General features: G+C 56.2%; 1 protein-coding gene across 1 annotated transcript in view; it reads right to left on the bottom strand.

Annotated features, from left to right (window-relative positions):
• Positions 1-12,372, bottom strand: part of INPP5D (inositol polyphosphate-5-phosphatase D) — a 119,608-nt gene extending 107,236 nt beyond the window's left edge. Inside the window, exon 1 of the mRNA XM_066346348.1 lies at positions 12,100-12,372. Within this exon, the coding sequence (XP_066202445.1) occupies positions 12,100-12,233 (134 nt within the window). The 5' untranslated portion in view covers positions 12,234-12,372. The remainder of the gene's footprint in view (positions 1-12,099) is intronic.
• Positions 12,373-15,059: the final 2,687 nt, after the last annotated feature.

Raw genomic sequence — 15,059 nt, 5'->3', positions numbered from 1 at the left:
GTGGGTGATTTCGCTCCATACTGCCTGCCTCTGCATTTCTCCTTAGGAGAGTTTCTTTTTCTCTCTCCCTCTCGTCTCTCTCATTCCCATCTTTCCTGTCTTGCCCTGTCCTGTCTTCCGCCTGTACTGACGTCACCGTCGGTTTCTATCAGAGATGGCAAGGGTGTGACTCCCTCGTCCACTGTCATCTCACCTCCTGGACACGTCCTAGCAAACAGAGCTGCACCCCAGGACCCCAGCCCAGCCCCCCCAGCCCCGTCCCTTCCTGCCTCCTTTTCCCTTCGCAGAGCCTGCCAGACTAAGAGCTCAAAGCCTCTGTGCTCTTATCTCTCCCTGTTCCTCCTAGTGACACTTCCTCCTGTAGATATGCAAACGAGGCCAGGCCACCCACAGTCTCTTGCTTGGCTGAGGGCAACTAATGTGTGTGTGGGAGAGGCTGAGCAGGGGGGGGGGGCCCCCCCCAAACACCAGCTTGTGGACTGAAAAGAGAGAACACCGAGTTCACCAGGAGAGGGACAGAGACAGTCGTGTGGGACAGGAAGGCCCTTTTATGCCCTCTGCAAAGATGTCCGAGAAAGGCCGAAACAAAGCCGCAGCTCCACATGACTTCAACAGATGAGAATTCAAGCGCAAGTGCAGTAGGAAGGGCGGATTCTTTGCCCTCAACTGTCACATCTCAGCCTCGCCAGCGCGTGGGGCAGACCCGGTGTCCTGGGGCTGAATTCATTTAGATCTTCAAGGGAAACCGCCACAGACAACCCGCGGGGAGGCAGTCAGTCCACACTGCACGTCATGGGGCGTTGGGGGCTCTGCAGGAGGCAGCAGGCGCTCTCCGGTGCCCCCTCACCAGCCGCTGTACTTCGGCTGTGCCCCTGAGCCTGTGTGTGTACATACGTGTACAGACAGAGAACGCACATGGATACATAGACACACACGTGCATATACAGATACTTCATGTACAATCTCAGGTGGCAAAATGTTTAGAGTGAGGATTCCACAACGAAATCATCTTCTACAATCCAGACAACACGCTCACTGCCGTGTGGAGGCCATGCGTCCCCTCCGCGCCCCTGCCGGCTCTCTGCGGTGATTTAGTAACAACGGAGCGGGTGAACGCTGGTCCTCAGAGGCTACCCCTTGCAGGGCCCGCGTCTCATTTCAGGGTAACTGAGTTGGAAGTACTCCCACCGGAGGCCTGAGTTGGGGTGGCGCGGGGCTGGCAGTGTGTACTTCTGCTACTAAAGAGGATTGCTCCCTTCTCAGATAAGTGGGACTTAGAGCAAATTTCCCAGGTGACACCAGGTGCCTCCACTCTGTAAGTAAGGAGGGGGGAGATGCTTCCCCTGGAAAAGGCATTTCCAGATCAACCCTAACATGGTTCAGGACCTTTTGCTCCAATGCACGAGGAAGAAACGGTGCGGCGTTTCATTAGTCTCTCAAATAACTATCGAAAGTCCTGGGTTGCCCGATGTACAGCACAGAGACTATGGGTGGCGATACTGTAATGTATATTTGAATTGCTAGTGAGGAGCCCTGAGGAGCCACTGCGCCACCTCACCCGCAGGTGTTGTAAAGTACCAAAAGCTACAGAATCAGTATTAATATTTTAAGAGGCTTAAAGAACATTTTATTAATTTGGGTTAAGGTGTGCAGAGAAATTTTGTGAATAATCTCTGTACTGTGTGATTGGCATAAAACCAGGATGCCCCTTGGCATTGTATTGTAAATGCAAAAGGAAGGAAAACGTGGATTCCCTGACATTCCACCACACTTGTGGGGAAAGGGGTGAATGGCTAGCCAGGTGCAGGAAGAGAAAAGCCAAAATCTTTTCTTATAGTAATGAGCCATTTGTGGGCATTTGTCCCCTCGGAAACTACCTCTCCCATATGAATGCATATAGTAAATGTGTGTGACTCTGGACAAAGAGATGGCTGGATAAACATTAGAAAATATAGGAATGTCTTTTAATATATAAAGAGACATCTTTCTATCATTGTATTGACTTGTAAATTTTGTTTTCTCCAAAATGATGTATGGCTTGCAAATTGAACATGGTCCTATCATGTTAAAGGGCATATGACTATAACCAATAGTGGTAAAGGGCACCTAATTGCAATTTTTTGCTTCTATACTTCCCCACTTGCAAAACTATAAAATCTAAGTAGAACAAAGGGCTGGCGCGCTCTCCCTCAGATTTCTGTCGGAGTTGCCGCTGCTTGGCCAAGCTAGACAATAAAGCTTTGGTGTGTAATCGACGGATTTTGTTCGTGTCTTCAATGTTTCGAGTCCCTCCGGATTAGGCTTAACACTAGGAGAGTTGATCTCGAAAATTCTCATCACAAGAGGAAAAATTTTGTAACTATGGGTGGTGATGTGTGTTCATGGGAGTCACCATTGTGACCATCTCATAGTATAGACAGGTATGGAACCATTACGTTGTATACCTGAAGCTACTATAGTCATACATGTCCATTTCACCTTAATAAAAAGTTACCTATACGACTATTCCTAGCCAGATAAACCCTGAGAAGTATGCCCAGAAATATCCTTTGCTATGGCAAGCCAGAGAGAGAATGAGAAAGAGGTCACACTCTAAAATTCAAGAACTTCATTAGTGCCTCTGTCTAGCCCTGTTGATCACCTTCACGTACTCCTATAATTATTTTTAAACCCCTTAGTAACTTGTTATATGTTGTTTCTAATTTCTAATGTTGTTCTATATGTGTTTCCCCCCCCCCCCTATTTTTCTTGCTTAGTTCTGGACAAGACAGAGTGAGAGAACAGGGTCCGGAAACTTTGCATTCAAAAAAGTCTTGGACCGCGTAGAAGAGAGAATGTGCGTCAGCCCAGGCACCAAGAGTGCTCACCATTCACCACCCGGACCCCAGAGGATGCCAGCCGAAGATAGTAAGAAATGGGTGCATTACAAGAGAGTGCAGGAGGAGGCAGGCTCGCGGCCAGGGGCAATGAGGAGGGGAGGAAGCCAGAGTGCTGTGGGGGGCCCGCTGAGCACCCTGCCCCCGCGGCCCGGGGGTCCAGCAATCACCCCTTGCACGAGTCCCCTGGAAGGCAGCCCGCCTGTCCCTGTGGCACACCACCTCCTCATCACTCACCCCCCTCAGCTAGATCTCGGATCGGGAACTCCAACCCCGGTCCCCACCGGTCCTTTTTCATTTGGGAAGAGGATTGGGGCAGAAACCCACTCTGATCTCTAAAAGAATGTGATCCAACTTTTCCTGACAGTTCTTGTTCAGAAAAGAAAAATCACCAGATGTACGCGAACACACCGCCACCCAAAAGAAAGGGCACTCTCTTCCCAGGGACCCACGGTGTTCCCTCCGTGTTACGTAGAATCACTGCAGAAAAGGAAAAGGAGGAGGAAAGCAAGACATTCTGGAGGAGAAGTCTGACTTGTGAACGCAGTAAGATTTAAGGGACCATTGCGCCTCTGACACTGGGAGAGTCAACCGTGAAAACTGAGCCCGAGAGGAGGAAAAGCGGTTAGAAGGGTAGCGCCGAGCTTCAGAGTCAGCATCGACCAGCGCAAGAGAACCGGCAAACGCCAGCCTGTGTTCGGGAGAAAGTCCGCGAGGAAGCAGACAAACTTGGAGAACGTCGGTACTGAAGGAAAGATGTTAAACGAGAGAGTAGAAATGTAGAAATATAGAACTGTCCTCAAACACATACATATACAATAGGGATTCCTGAAAGCCCAGGATCTTTTAAATATACAAAATGAAAAGCAGAACAGGTAAATAGTCTAAGAGCATCTTGCCTGAGACGTGGAGGATTAAATGGACCACTTTCTGACAAATGGAATAAAGGAAGCAAAAGACGCATTCTCATTTTGCCTTGCCCCTGTCCCCCCCGCTGGACCCATCTGCCACCCTCGTCCTCCCGCCCTGCAGCCAGGACAGGGGCTGCTTCTCCCAGGTTCGGCCAATGGGAGGCACAGGCAGGGCGGCGGGAGGATGAGAGGAAGGTGCTTGCTCCTCTGACTCCACCCCTCCGACGCAGTCAGCAGTGACGGGGTTCCTTCATTACGGACCACAGCTCGAGGCAGATGGCCTTGTGCCACAACCCTGTCCCCTGCCTCTTCGGGCCCCGGAGTGGGAATGGCTTCTCGCGGTTGCTGGCCGCAGGCTGTATCACCATCCCTGCACCTGCTACCCTTCCATCCTTCCCAGGAAGTGTCGTGTTTGATGCTCACAGCACTTCTCCCTGGGATAGGTATCTTCCCTTTCCCAGAATCCTCCACTGTGATGTTTTAGAAATACCAGCCCATGGAATAAGTTCTGAAATCTGAAGAGGAGTTGTAAGTATCTGGAAAGTAGAAATGCAAATCAAACTGAACAGAAAGTGACCACCTTTCACCTTGCAACCTAGTAAAACTTTCCTAAACGAAAATATTCAAAATCAGGAGGCTGAAATGAGGTGGGCTCTCTTGCCCTGCTTACTGAAGCATAAGTTGGAACAAAGTTTTTGACAAGCAATTTACCACTCTGTATCAAGAGCCTTAAAAATGTTCCTATCCTTTAACCCATTAATTCCACCACTGGGAATCTATACCAGAAACGTCACATTTCTGCACAAAGACCTTCACCACCATGTTCATAACAACAGAACACTGTTGATAACTGACATTAAATTAACTATTACATGGCCCGTCCTGCTTCTGTTACATATGATCCTTAGGAAAAAAATTTTAACTAAGAGGGAAAATGCTAATGCAGCTAAATTATAGAAAGCACTCTATGTTCTATAATTATAGAAAAAACTAAAATGATATAGTTACAGGTATATACTCTATGTATTCTGGAGATTTTCTATATATATATATGGGGGAGAGAAGGAAAGATATACCGACACATTAGTAGTATTTATGTCAGTCTTTCAGTGATGAAATGATTATTTGCCTTCTTTACACTCTGTACTTTGCATGTTGCACTTCATACTGTATCTCTATTTACATTTCTGGGAAGGGCGTCACACTGTTTCCCAGAAGGCCTGTTTCTACATTGCACGGACATCTGTGATGGTCTCAGCAAGCCTCTCCTCTCTGGGGGGCAGGTTCCCACTTGGCAAGTGATGGCTGGACCCACGTGTCTTTTGGGGCCAGCCCTGTCTGGTGTTATTTGTAATAAGTAATCAAGCCCAAGCCCTTTGGGTCTGGGTACTTGGGAATGCAATGTTTTTCTAATCAATGGACAAGGACGTGTGAAGGAGCAGGCCCGGGAGGAAGGACCTCATCCCGTGGGCGGGGTCTGTTGCGGCCATCAGCACTGACCCCCACCTCACCTGCGCCCCGTGCTCCTTCCAGCTTCCCCAGAGCCTAGGACGTCAGTCCCCTCGGCTTCTCCCTCCCGAATCGGAACCAGTCACTCTGAAGATGGCCTCCGTTTCGTCCTGAATTTATCTTCATCTCTCTGGTTTCATGTGGTGGTTCTTCCCGGCACACGCGCCCCAGACCCCTGTCCCCTCAGGCTCCCAGGAGCTCAACGCCGGTCCCAGCAGCCACCGGTCACTCGTGCGTCACGCAAGTCCTCTTCCTGCCTCAGCTCAGTGAGCACTTCCTCTGAGGAGGCCCCACGAGACTGCTCAGTGTCTCCCGGAGGCTCCTCCAGGAAGTCACAGAAGTGACACCCTGCCTCTGCTCGCCTCTCTCCTCCTGTGGACTCTCTTCACAGATGGACCCTGTGCTTCCAAGATGTCACTACTCACTTGGCTGCTTAGAAACAATGGGGGCCAGCCTTCAGCAGGTGCTGCCCATGAGCTGGCCTTGGTCTGTACGTGTTGCCCACAGTCCCCCATTGGGTCCCCTCAATGATCCAATGACAACAACAGAAAGAAGAGAGCCCCATTCCGCAAATGGACGAAGGACACGAAGAGACACTTCTTCGAAGAAGATGCCCCAAACAACCAAAAAGCACATGAGAAGTCGCTCCACGCTGTTAGTCACTGGGGAAACGCAAATCAAAGTCACCATGAGATGCCTCTTCACACCCACCAGGATGGTTATCATCAAGAAGACGATAATAACAGGGGCTGGAGGGGAGACGGAGACGTAGGCCCCTCTTACACGGCTGGTGCTGCTGCGGAAACCAAGGGGCAGCTCCTCAGAAAGTCAAACAGGGAATCCTCACATGACCCAGCAGTTCTACCAAAGACGATAGTGATCATGTGTCCAGCGCAGCTCATACGTGAATGGTCATGGCAGCATCGTTCATAGGAGCCAAAAAAGTAGAAGCAACCCAGTGTCCATCCACTGGTGAAAAGATATATAAAAAGTGGTTTATCCACACAATGGGCTCTGACTTAGCCATAAAAAGGAAGGATTCGTGCGGCAGCATGAATGACTTCGAAAGCATGTTGCTAAGCGAAAGAAGCCAGACACAGATGGCTGCGTGTCGTGTGATTCCATTTCTGTGAAATACCCAGAAGAGGCAAATGGGTCAGAGACAGAAAGGAGACTATTGGTCGCCAGGGCCAGGAGGAGGGGGAAGAGGGAACGACTTGCCAAAGGGCACAGGATTTCTTTTGGGGATGATGCAATGAAAATATTCTGGAATTAGATCATGGTGATGGTTTACAACAGGGGTCGGGAACCTATGGCTCGTGAGCCAGATGTAGCTCTTTTGATGGCTGCATCTGGCTCACGGACAAATCTTTAATAAAAAAAATAATAACGTTAAAAATATAAAACATTCTCATGTATTACAATCCATTCATTTCCTACTGCTCACATTCATGGCTGCGGGTGGCTGGAGCCAATCACAGCTGTCCTCTGGGACAACACCAAATTTTTATGGGATAATGTGTAATGTACACGGGTCATTGTATGGCTCTCCCGGAATGACATTTTAAAATATGTGGCGTTCATGGCTCTCTCAGCCAAAAAGGTTCCAGACCCCCGGTTTACAACATTATGAATGACTAAACACAATGAAACTAGACACTGTACAAAGGGTGATTTTTATGGGATGTGAATTATATCCCAGTAAAAATAGAAAACTACCCAATGAATGGGCATTTCCCCAGTGAGGATGCTGGGAGGGCCTGGGGAGGCTAGTATCTCATAAAGGCTCGAACTCACATCAGGTCGAGCCCACCTCAGAGGGCTTCGGCAGAAGGACTGTGACACATAGCATAAAGTAGGGAGAGCAGAGAGGAAGGCCTGGCTGGGAGGGGCGCCCGTCATCCCCATGCTTGGGGGCGTGCTTCAGGAGGTGGGACCATTCAATGGGGAAGCACCGCTGTCTGTGCACAGGTGAGTTTCACTTGTCAGGTCGGCAAGCTTTGCAAAGTGCACCAAAGCCTGAGCCTGCCCCGAATGGGAGGATTGCTCTGGGGTGCCGGGCACAGGCATGGGCACAGGCAACCTGGAGATGCCCGACTTTCCCACAGCTGTTCTGAATCACTGCACATGGGAGATACCAGTAATCCATAGGCCTCTGTGGCCCCTGGGCTTGCGTGCCGAAAGGAAAAGCAGGAGAGTTGTCCTTGGACAAACACTTTTGCAAAGCAGATTTCAGGAGCCTGTGGCCCTCCAGCTCCGCCATGGTCGGTGCCAGCCTCCCCCCCCCCCCCCCCCCACTGTCTGTCAATACCAGATGTTAAAAAATCATTCTTCTTTGCATGTGCAAAAAGTAATTAATGAGCAGTGTCAGCTTTATCGAAACTTTGACAGGGGATTGGAGGAGAGAGCATTCTATCCTGCCCCCCCCCCCCCCACACACACACCACAGGAAATGGCTTCATAGCTCTCCTGGACCTTTCTGCCTGCCCAAGTCCTCTCTGTGGTCCTTTTCCCTGGGGCCTCCCCTCCAGGCCTGTCCCCTGTCCTTCCCCAGGTTGGCTGGCTCCTCCCTTTTTTTCCCTCCCAAGAACAGCGTGAGTTCAAGCCCTGGCCCCGCTGGTTACTAGTCCTGTACATGCGACCCATTGCCTAGCCTCCTTGGGCCTCTCTTTCCTCATCTGTAAAGTGGAAATAATGATAGTAGTCTGTCCAAAAGCTGCCGTGGACAACAAGCGCGGTGACACACAGAAGGAGCCTAGATCAGAGCCTGGCACGCAGCCCACCCTTTGTAAGTCTTGCTGTTATGTTTTGGCAGAACCGGTTAGCAGTCACCTTTTCCTTAGTGTAGCAAGGCTTGGGGGCCTGCTCTCCCTCAGGGGGCTGTCACACTCTTTCTTGCCCAAACAGGCAGAAAGCCTTCTCTGAGGGGACTCTGGTGACTACATGTCCTTCTTGTGCTTCTTCATCTTTCCCCAGGGAAGGACACTGCCCGTCCTTGGGCAGCTGTGGGCTAAGGGAGATCGAGACTGCTCCCCGCCACAGCGGCCGGACCAGGCTTTGGCGTCTGAGCTGCAGCAGCATATGCGCCCCCTCCCCAGCGGGGGGCCAGCTCGCTCTAGAGTGGTTTGGTGGGAATACCACCCAAGCAGGAAGCTCCATGGTGGATGGTGGCTGGCGAACCCAGTCCCAGGAGGCTCTCTTGGGGCCCAGGATGCTTACAGAGAGGGCAGGCTGTGGCTCCAACAATACTGGGCCATTGCTCTAATTCTGCCTGTGCAGCCGGGGCGAGGGGAGGTGGGCCTCGGCTGGCCCATGCCCCGTGCATCGGTGGGCCCTGTCCCCAAAGGCATATCTCTTCTCTGCAGCACAAAGGAAGTGCCAGGCCAACTGGGCTCCATGTGGATGTATAGTCCTGGCAGGAGAGGGGGACACGACCTTGACAGTCTCTTAGCATCCTCCATCCAAGACAGGCTGGGCAGCCCCCCCACATACACACACAAGTGCCCTGCTGACTCCCTGGGGCAGAGCCCGCTCGGCTGGCGGCTCTTGACGGGGCCAGGTGAGGATGATGTAGGCCTTCACTGGGAGAGCCTGCTGTCCCTCCTGTTCTCAACCCCCTTGCCCCAGACAGCAGAGCTGGACCCCAACCCTGTGGTCAGCTGCCTGGGGTCTTCCCCCTTCTGTTCTCTGTACCCCGATGCAGGCCTCTGGAGTCCTCCCCCAAAGCAGGGCTTTCTGAGTTGCTAAAGAGAGAGAGAGCTGGGCTTCCCTGCCCGGTGGCAGGTGGCAGGTGGCAGGGTTGACCTCTCCAGAGGAAATGTGGGTTTGCTAGGCCCGGGGTGATCACGACTCTCAAGTCATGTGGGCAGCCCTGAACTGCAGCCTTGTCTTTTGCTGTCACCATCACCCCCCTCTCTCGTTCCATTTAAATAGTCAAATCCTGTCCTCTTTTTTGAGCACACATTTCCAGGGCGGGGCAGGGGAGGGTCAGTGGCTGCCTCCAGCCATCCCGGCTTACTTGCAGAGCGGGGTGCTAAGAGGCCCTGACCTCACACCTGCACCCCGCGGGGTCCCTGCACTATCGCCAACTTCCAGAGAGACAGAAGAGGGCTGACATGTCACTTCTGAAAGGGAGGAAAGCCCAGCGGCTCTCCCCCGCGGGGCTCCCAGCACCAGACGACGCAAGTCCATGAGGAACAGAGAAAACTAAAGGATGACAGACCGTTTTTTCAGGAAGTTAAATCTATTTGTTTCAAAGGACTGGGTTTTATTGTTTTTTAATTTCAAAGAGTATGCTCTTTCTGCTTCTTTGTCGTTAAAGGACACTTTCTTTCATACAATGAGCCGTTGGAAGAAGGCAGTTAGTTATCATTCATTTAGTGAGTTTTAAAATCTCTTTAATTGGCAATTGAACAGTAGCAGCGAAATGAGGTCGCCCAGGTTCGGGGTCAGTTTGGTGGTCCGAGGGATTGCCCAGCCTGCAGTGGCTCCTGACCCCACAGGGCAGGTGGCTTCCCCCATAGACGGGGGAGCAAGGGAGCCCGGGGCCTGGCCGAGGGGCGGGGCTCCCAGGAGGCTCCAGCCCCCGCCTCTGGATGAGGGGTCCTGGCCTGGCCTAAGAGGGTGGCAAACATCTGTGGACATGGCCACCATGGGTCCCCTCCGTGTAAGGTGCCGACCTCAAACATCCGCCGTGGGTCTGAGAGGAACTCCGAGCAGCGAGGGGAGGCGGAAGAATGGACGTGGAAGACGGCCTGGGTCCCAGTTTGCCACCGGCCAGCAGGGCAGCACAGACAAAGGCCTCCGGGTCTCTGAGCTCCGTCTGCTCACCTGCAAAGCCAGGGGCCCTCAGACCGGAGCTCCCGAGGCCTCTGGTCTCAGCTCTGGCTGGCCGTGACCTTCCCAGTTTAGAGTCAGAGAGCCCCTTCTTCCACACCTGCAGCCTGAGCACCAGCACAGCGCCTGGGCAGAGGGCTGTGGTGCAGATCAGGGAGGTGGGGCCCGTTCTCTGGGGGGGGCTCCCTACACGGAACAGCTAAGGAATCAGCCCTGGGCTGTCATCCCGCTGGGCAGGCGGGAAATCCGTGTGGCCTCAGTGAAGCGGATCAGAATCTCCTTGCTGTTCCCCAGGTCCCATCAGCTGGTCCCCACAGGGGCAGTGTCTGTGGGGAAGTCTGGGCCTGTGTCCCTTCCCCAGGGTGAGAGTGGGGTGCACGGGAAGCCGGCCTTGGGGAGGAGGGGCCACTGATGCCGTCAAAGATCAGGCAGCAGGCCAGCTGTGAGCTCGGGTTTTCTCCCAGCGCTCCCAGCTGTGAGCTCGGGTTTTCTCCCAGCACTCCCAGCTGTGAGCTCGGGTTTCCTCCCAGCACTCCCAGCTGGCTCTGGTAAACGCCTCTGGCCTCACTTGCTATTGCCTGGAACCTATTTTCACACCGGGCTTGACAGGGGCAGCGGCCTGGTTGTCCGGGGCAGCCTCTCTGAGCCTCCATCTCTTCATCTGCACAGTGGGGTGAGAACAGGACTCGCACTTTAGGTCATTGGAGGAGATGGGGCAACGTCCAAACACTTGGACACGAGGCTCAAGACGGTCTGTGTTCAGTGACCCAATTTAGCTCCGGCCTGGCGAGGGGCAGGGCCCTGCCCACTCAGAGGGACCTTTATGCAAGCCCAGAACCACCACGGAGAGTTGCATGTGGACACACCCTTTACCCACCAGGCCTTGGCGGGACCTGAGGCCCCAGCTGAATGGCTGGAGCACAGGGTTGTGGAGGCAAAGGGCCTCCTTCCGACATGGGTCAAGACGGGTGTTTTAACAAGGAACTTTCAGCCAGTGGCGGGTTCCTCAGTTGTCAGGACAACCGGCACACTCCGCAACGCACGGGGCCAGGGAGTGGGGGATTCACGGCGGCAGAGAGGCCCAAGCGGGTGGGGACGCAGCCTCGCGGCCTGTGGTGGCGACTTCCTCTGTGCTCAGGGCCCCGAATGCCACTTCTGGGTGAACTGAAAGTCCTTTCTTGAGCAAACCAACTCCATATTCATAATTCCCCCAATAATGGCTTCCTCTAGGGACCCGGGGCCTGGGTATGGGAGGGTCCCCCGTGCCACATTTGTTCCGCACGAGGGTTTCCACACTGGGCATCGCCAACCAACCCCTGGGCTGGCAGAGCCGCTTTCCGACACACCCACCACCACAGATCCCTGGGCTTCCGCCTGCCTCGGAGAGCCCCCCCCCCTGCCCGGGGACCCCGAGGACGCATTGCACCCGCTGTTCACGGGCAGCGGCGGCCTGTGCCCAGGCCTCCGGGTGGCTCCACAGGGTCTCAGTGCTGCCAGACCTGAGCTCCAAGGCCAGCCGGTCCTCCATGGGCCTCAGCTGGGGGCCCAACAGACCCGGGCAGTGTGCGAGTCAGGTCAGTCCCTGCTGTGACATAAAGACCCCGTCCCTCAGTGCCAGGCCCTGGCTAAGCCCCACGCTGGTTCCCCTCTCTGAGCGGCCCTGCCGCATCTCTGTGCCGGGCAGGCTGGACGGGGACGGAGGACATGGGCCAGCCGGAGGGCAGCGGGCCAGGAGGAGGACATGGGCCAGGCCGGGCCGGGCCGGGCCGGGCCAGAGGGCAGCAGCCGGATAGCGGACATGGACCGGAGCGAGGACACGGGCCAGGGCAGTGGGCCTGGCCGGAGGACACGGGCCGGACAGAGGACACTGGCTGGGGCGAGGACACGGGCGGGCCAGAGGGCAGCGGGCCAGGCTGGAGGACACGGGCCGGACCGAGGCCGCCCGCCGGGGCGAGCGGTGTACTCACAGCACGCAGAGCGCGTAGGCTCGGGAGATGGACTCGCTGGCGCGCACGAGGAAGCTGCCGTCCTTGCCGGTCCTGGAGAGCAGCTCCTCGGCCTTGGAGCGGGTGATGTTGCCATGGTTCCAGCAGGGGACCATGGCGGGCGTGAGTCTTCTCCGGCCCGGCCGGCCGGCGGCCACCTCGGCGAGGACCGACACGCTGCCGAGGGGAGCTGAGGCCCCTGCGCTGCCACCCGCCCCGTGTCTGTCCCCTCTCTGCTGCCCCAGCTGCTGCCACCGGCTCACTGACCGACGACTTCCTGTTTCGGGCGCCGTGCGAGGGAGAGGAAACGAGCTGTAGAGAACTTCCTCATTGCAGGGACCAGCAGGAGCCCGGTCCTCCACCTCCCACCCCACCCACCGCGGCCCCCTCCCTCCCGCGCGCCGCCCTCTCTCCTCTGATGGGTCTCGGGCCCCAGAGGGTCAAAGGCCAGCTCAAGTCCTGGGGGGAACGGGCAGCTCCCTCGGGGTCAGGAGGCTCACAGCTGGTTTCTGAAGAAGCATGACCTGAAGGCGCGGGCACGCCGATGTGGTGGCCATTCCCGGGCCGGTCCCGATGCCCACGTGGATGGCCGTGCCCCGGACACAGCCCTCAGCCTTCCTCCCTACCCCAGGGCTCTTCAACCCCCCGCTCCCACCCCGTCCCCTCGCCCCAACACAGCCAAGGAACAGAGGCTCCCAGAGCTTCTCAACGGGTCTGAGCAGAACTGAGAGGGATGCAGTCAAGCCCTTTCCCCCACAGCGGAGGCTCTCGGTCGTTCAGACACCACACAGCCCTGGGTACTGGGAGGACCTTGCCTGACGGCACCTGAGGGCTCTGGGGACACCCTGTGACACCTTCACCCTCATCCTCAGGGGCTGGTGAATGTGAAGGGTCTGGAGCCACCTGTTCTCCATGGCAACATAAATGCAGGCTGGGCTCTCACCTGTGGGGTCTTTCCAGAACACTCCGGAAAGCCACACATTCCCAGGGGCAGGCTGGCCCCCTGGCCAACAACGATGTTCCTTTCTGAATTCTACGTTTCAGCAGACTCGGGGTGGCCAGGCATGGCTGCCTTTGCCCACGGCTCGAAGGGAAGCCACCTCCACGGGGCCACCATCCAGGACCAACAGATTCGAGGGCTCCGGAGTGGACACCCACCCCTTGGGGCCTAGACTGGGTGCCCCCAGTCCTTGGGTCTGACCCACAGGGTGAGGGAGCAAGTGCTGACCAATTGCACAAGGGGGCCCCAATCCCACGCCCAGGCCTCACCCTCCAGGACCCGACAGTGGAGCCAGGCCTCCCCCTGAGGAATGCAGCCCCTACAGGAGCTCAGGTGTGCCGAGCAGGCCCCGGCATGTCCCTCCTGCAGCGGCACCCGCCGCAGGTGGTTCTGAGAGAGCAACGTGTTCTCCAGATGGATGGGCCCCGCTCTGAAGCCCAGAGAGACTGCGTGCCTGCCCGCCCCCCTCAGGCTCCCTCTGGCCTCCAGGTGAAACTTCTTTTGGAAACTGCAGCCCAGAGAACTCCCATCCTCCCCTCCTCCCCTCTTCCTGGCTCCTCCCACCAAACCCAAAGACTTCACTCACGAACCTTCAGCAGGCCCCTATCAGGGGACTTCTGGGCAGGCCCTGAGTGGGTGTGGGGACATGGTGGGGGACAAGAGCTGGCCTTCCCGAAGCCAGCTGGGCCCTGGGTCTGCCAACTCCTCAGCAGCCCCTGGTAGAGGCCTCTCCTTCCCTCGCCCTCATCTCAGCCCTACCCAACCCTGCACTCCCACCACGTCCCTGCCCTGCTGACCTGCACCAACCTGCACCCAGCTCTCGACCTCCAAGCCCCTGGCTCACTCAGAAGGCTCCTTCTGAGATCCTGCCCCCGAGTGCCTTGGCCAGCTCATCCCTAGAGCCCCTCCGCCTCTCTTCACCTATAACCAGCCCCCAACACCTTCCAGCGCCCCACCCTCCCTCTCTGCTGCCTAGGTCTCCACTGAGTCCTCCATCTCAGCAGGGTCAGGGGTGGCCAGGGGGCCTGCCCTTGTCCTCTGACCCCAGTGTGATTTCCCTCTGACACGCGGTACATGCTGGACACATACATGTTGCACGTTCCCCTCAGGAGGAAGGTACCTCCTTGCCAACCTCCCTGCCTGAGGGTGGCAGTGCTGTGGCTCTTCTGGGCCTGTTCTTTCTGCGAGGACATTGGTCCTCCTGCCTCCGCACTTCTCAGCACCGTCTCCCCAGTGCCAGACGCTTCGTCTCTCGTGATGCCGCTTAGTCACGACGCCCCATTCGTCCCTGCTCTCGGAGCCCCCCCCCCCGTTCATCCCCGCTCTCGGAGCCCCCCGTTCACCCCTGCTCTCGGAGCCCCCGTTCGTCCCCGCTCTCGGAGCCCCCCCCCCCGTTCATCCCCGCTCTCGAAGCCCCCCGTTCACCCCCGCTCTCGGAGCCCCCCGTTCGTCCCCGCTCTCGGAGCCCCCCCCCCCCCGTTCATCCCCGCTCTCGGAGCCCCCCCCGTTCATCCCCGCTCTCGGAGCCCCCCGTTCACCCCCGCTCTCAGAGCCCCCCCCCCGTTCATCCCCGCTCTCGGAGCCCCCCGTTCGTCCCCGCTCTCGGAGCCCCCCCCGTTCATCCCCGCTCTCGGAGCCCCCCCCCCCCGTTCATCCCCGCTCTCGGAGCCCCCCGTTCACCCCCGCTCTCAGAGCCCCCCCCCCCGTTCATCCCCGCTCTCGGAGCCCCCCGTTCGTCCCCGCTCTCGGAGCCCCCTGTTCATCCCCGCTCACGGCAACTCCCTCCAAGGATGTTCTTTGCTTCGGGGATAAACACAGACGCATACATACGTCTTGCTCAGAGCACACAAGAAAACGTGAACGATAATTCATTTTCTGGTCATGGTAAAGCTCCTGTTCTGAATTTTGTAGCATAAACGTAGAGCCACACATCTTCTAACCA

The sequence above is a fragment of the Saccopteryx leptura genome, chromosome 7 (assembly GCF_036850995.1).
Source record: "Saccopteryx leptura isolate mSacLep1 chromosome 7, mSacLep1_pri_phased_curated, whole genome shotgun sequence".
NCBI lineage: Eukaryota > Metazoa > Chordata > Mammalia > Chiroptera > Emballonuridae > Saccopteryx > Saccopteryx leptura.
The sequence above is the reverse complement of the archived record's forward strand: the minus strand, read 5'-3'. Positions and strand labels throughout refer to the sequence as shown.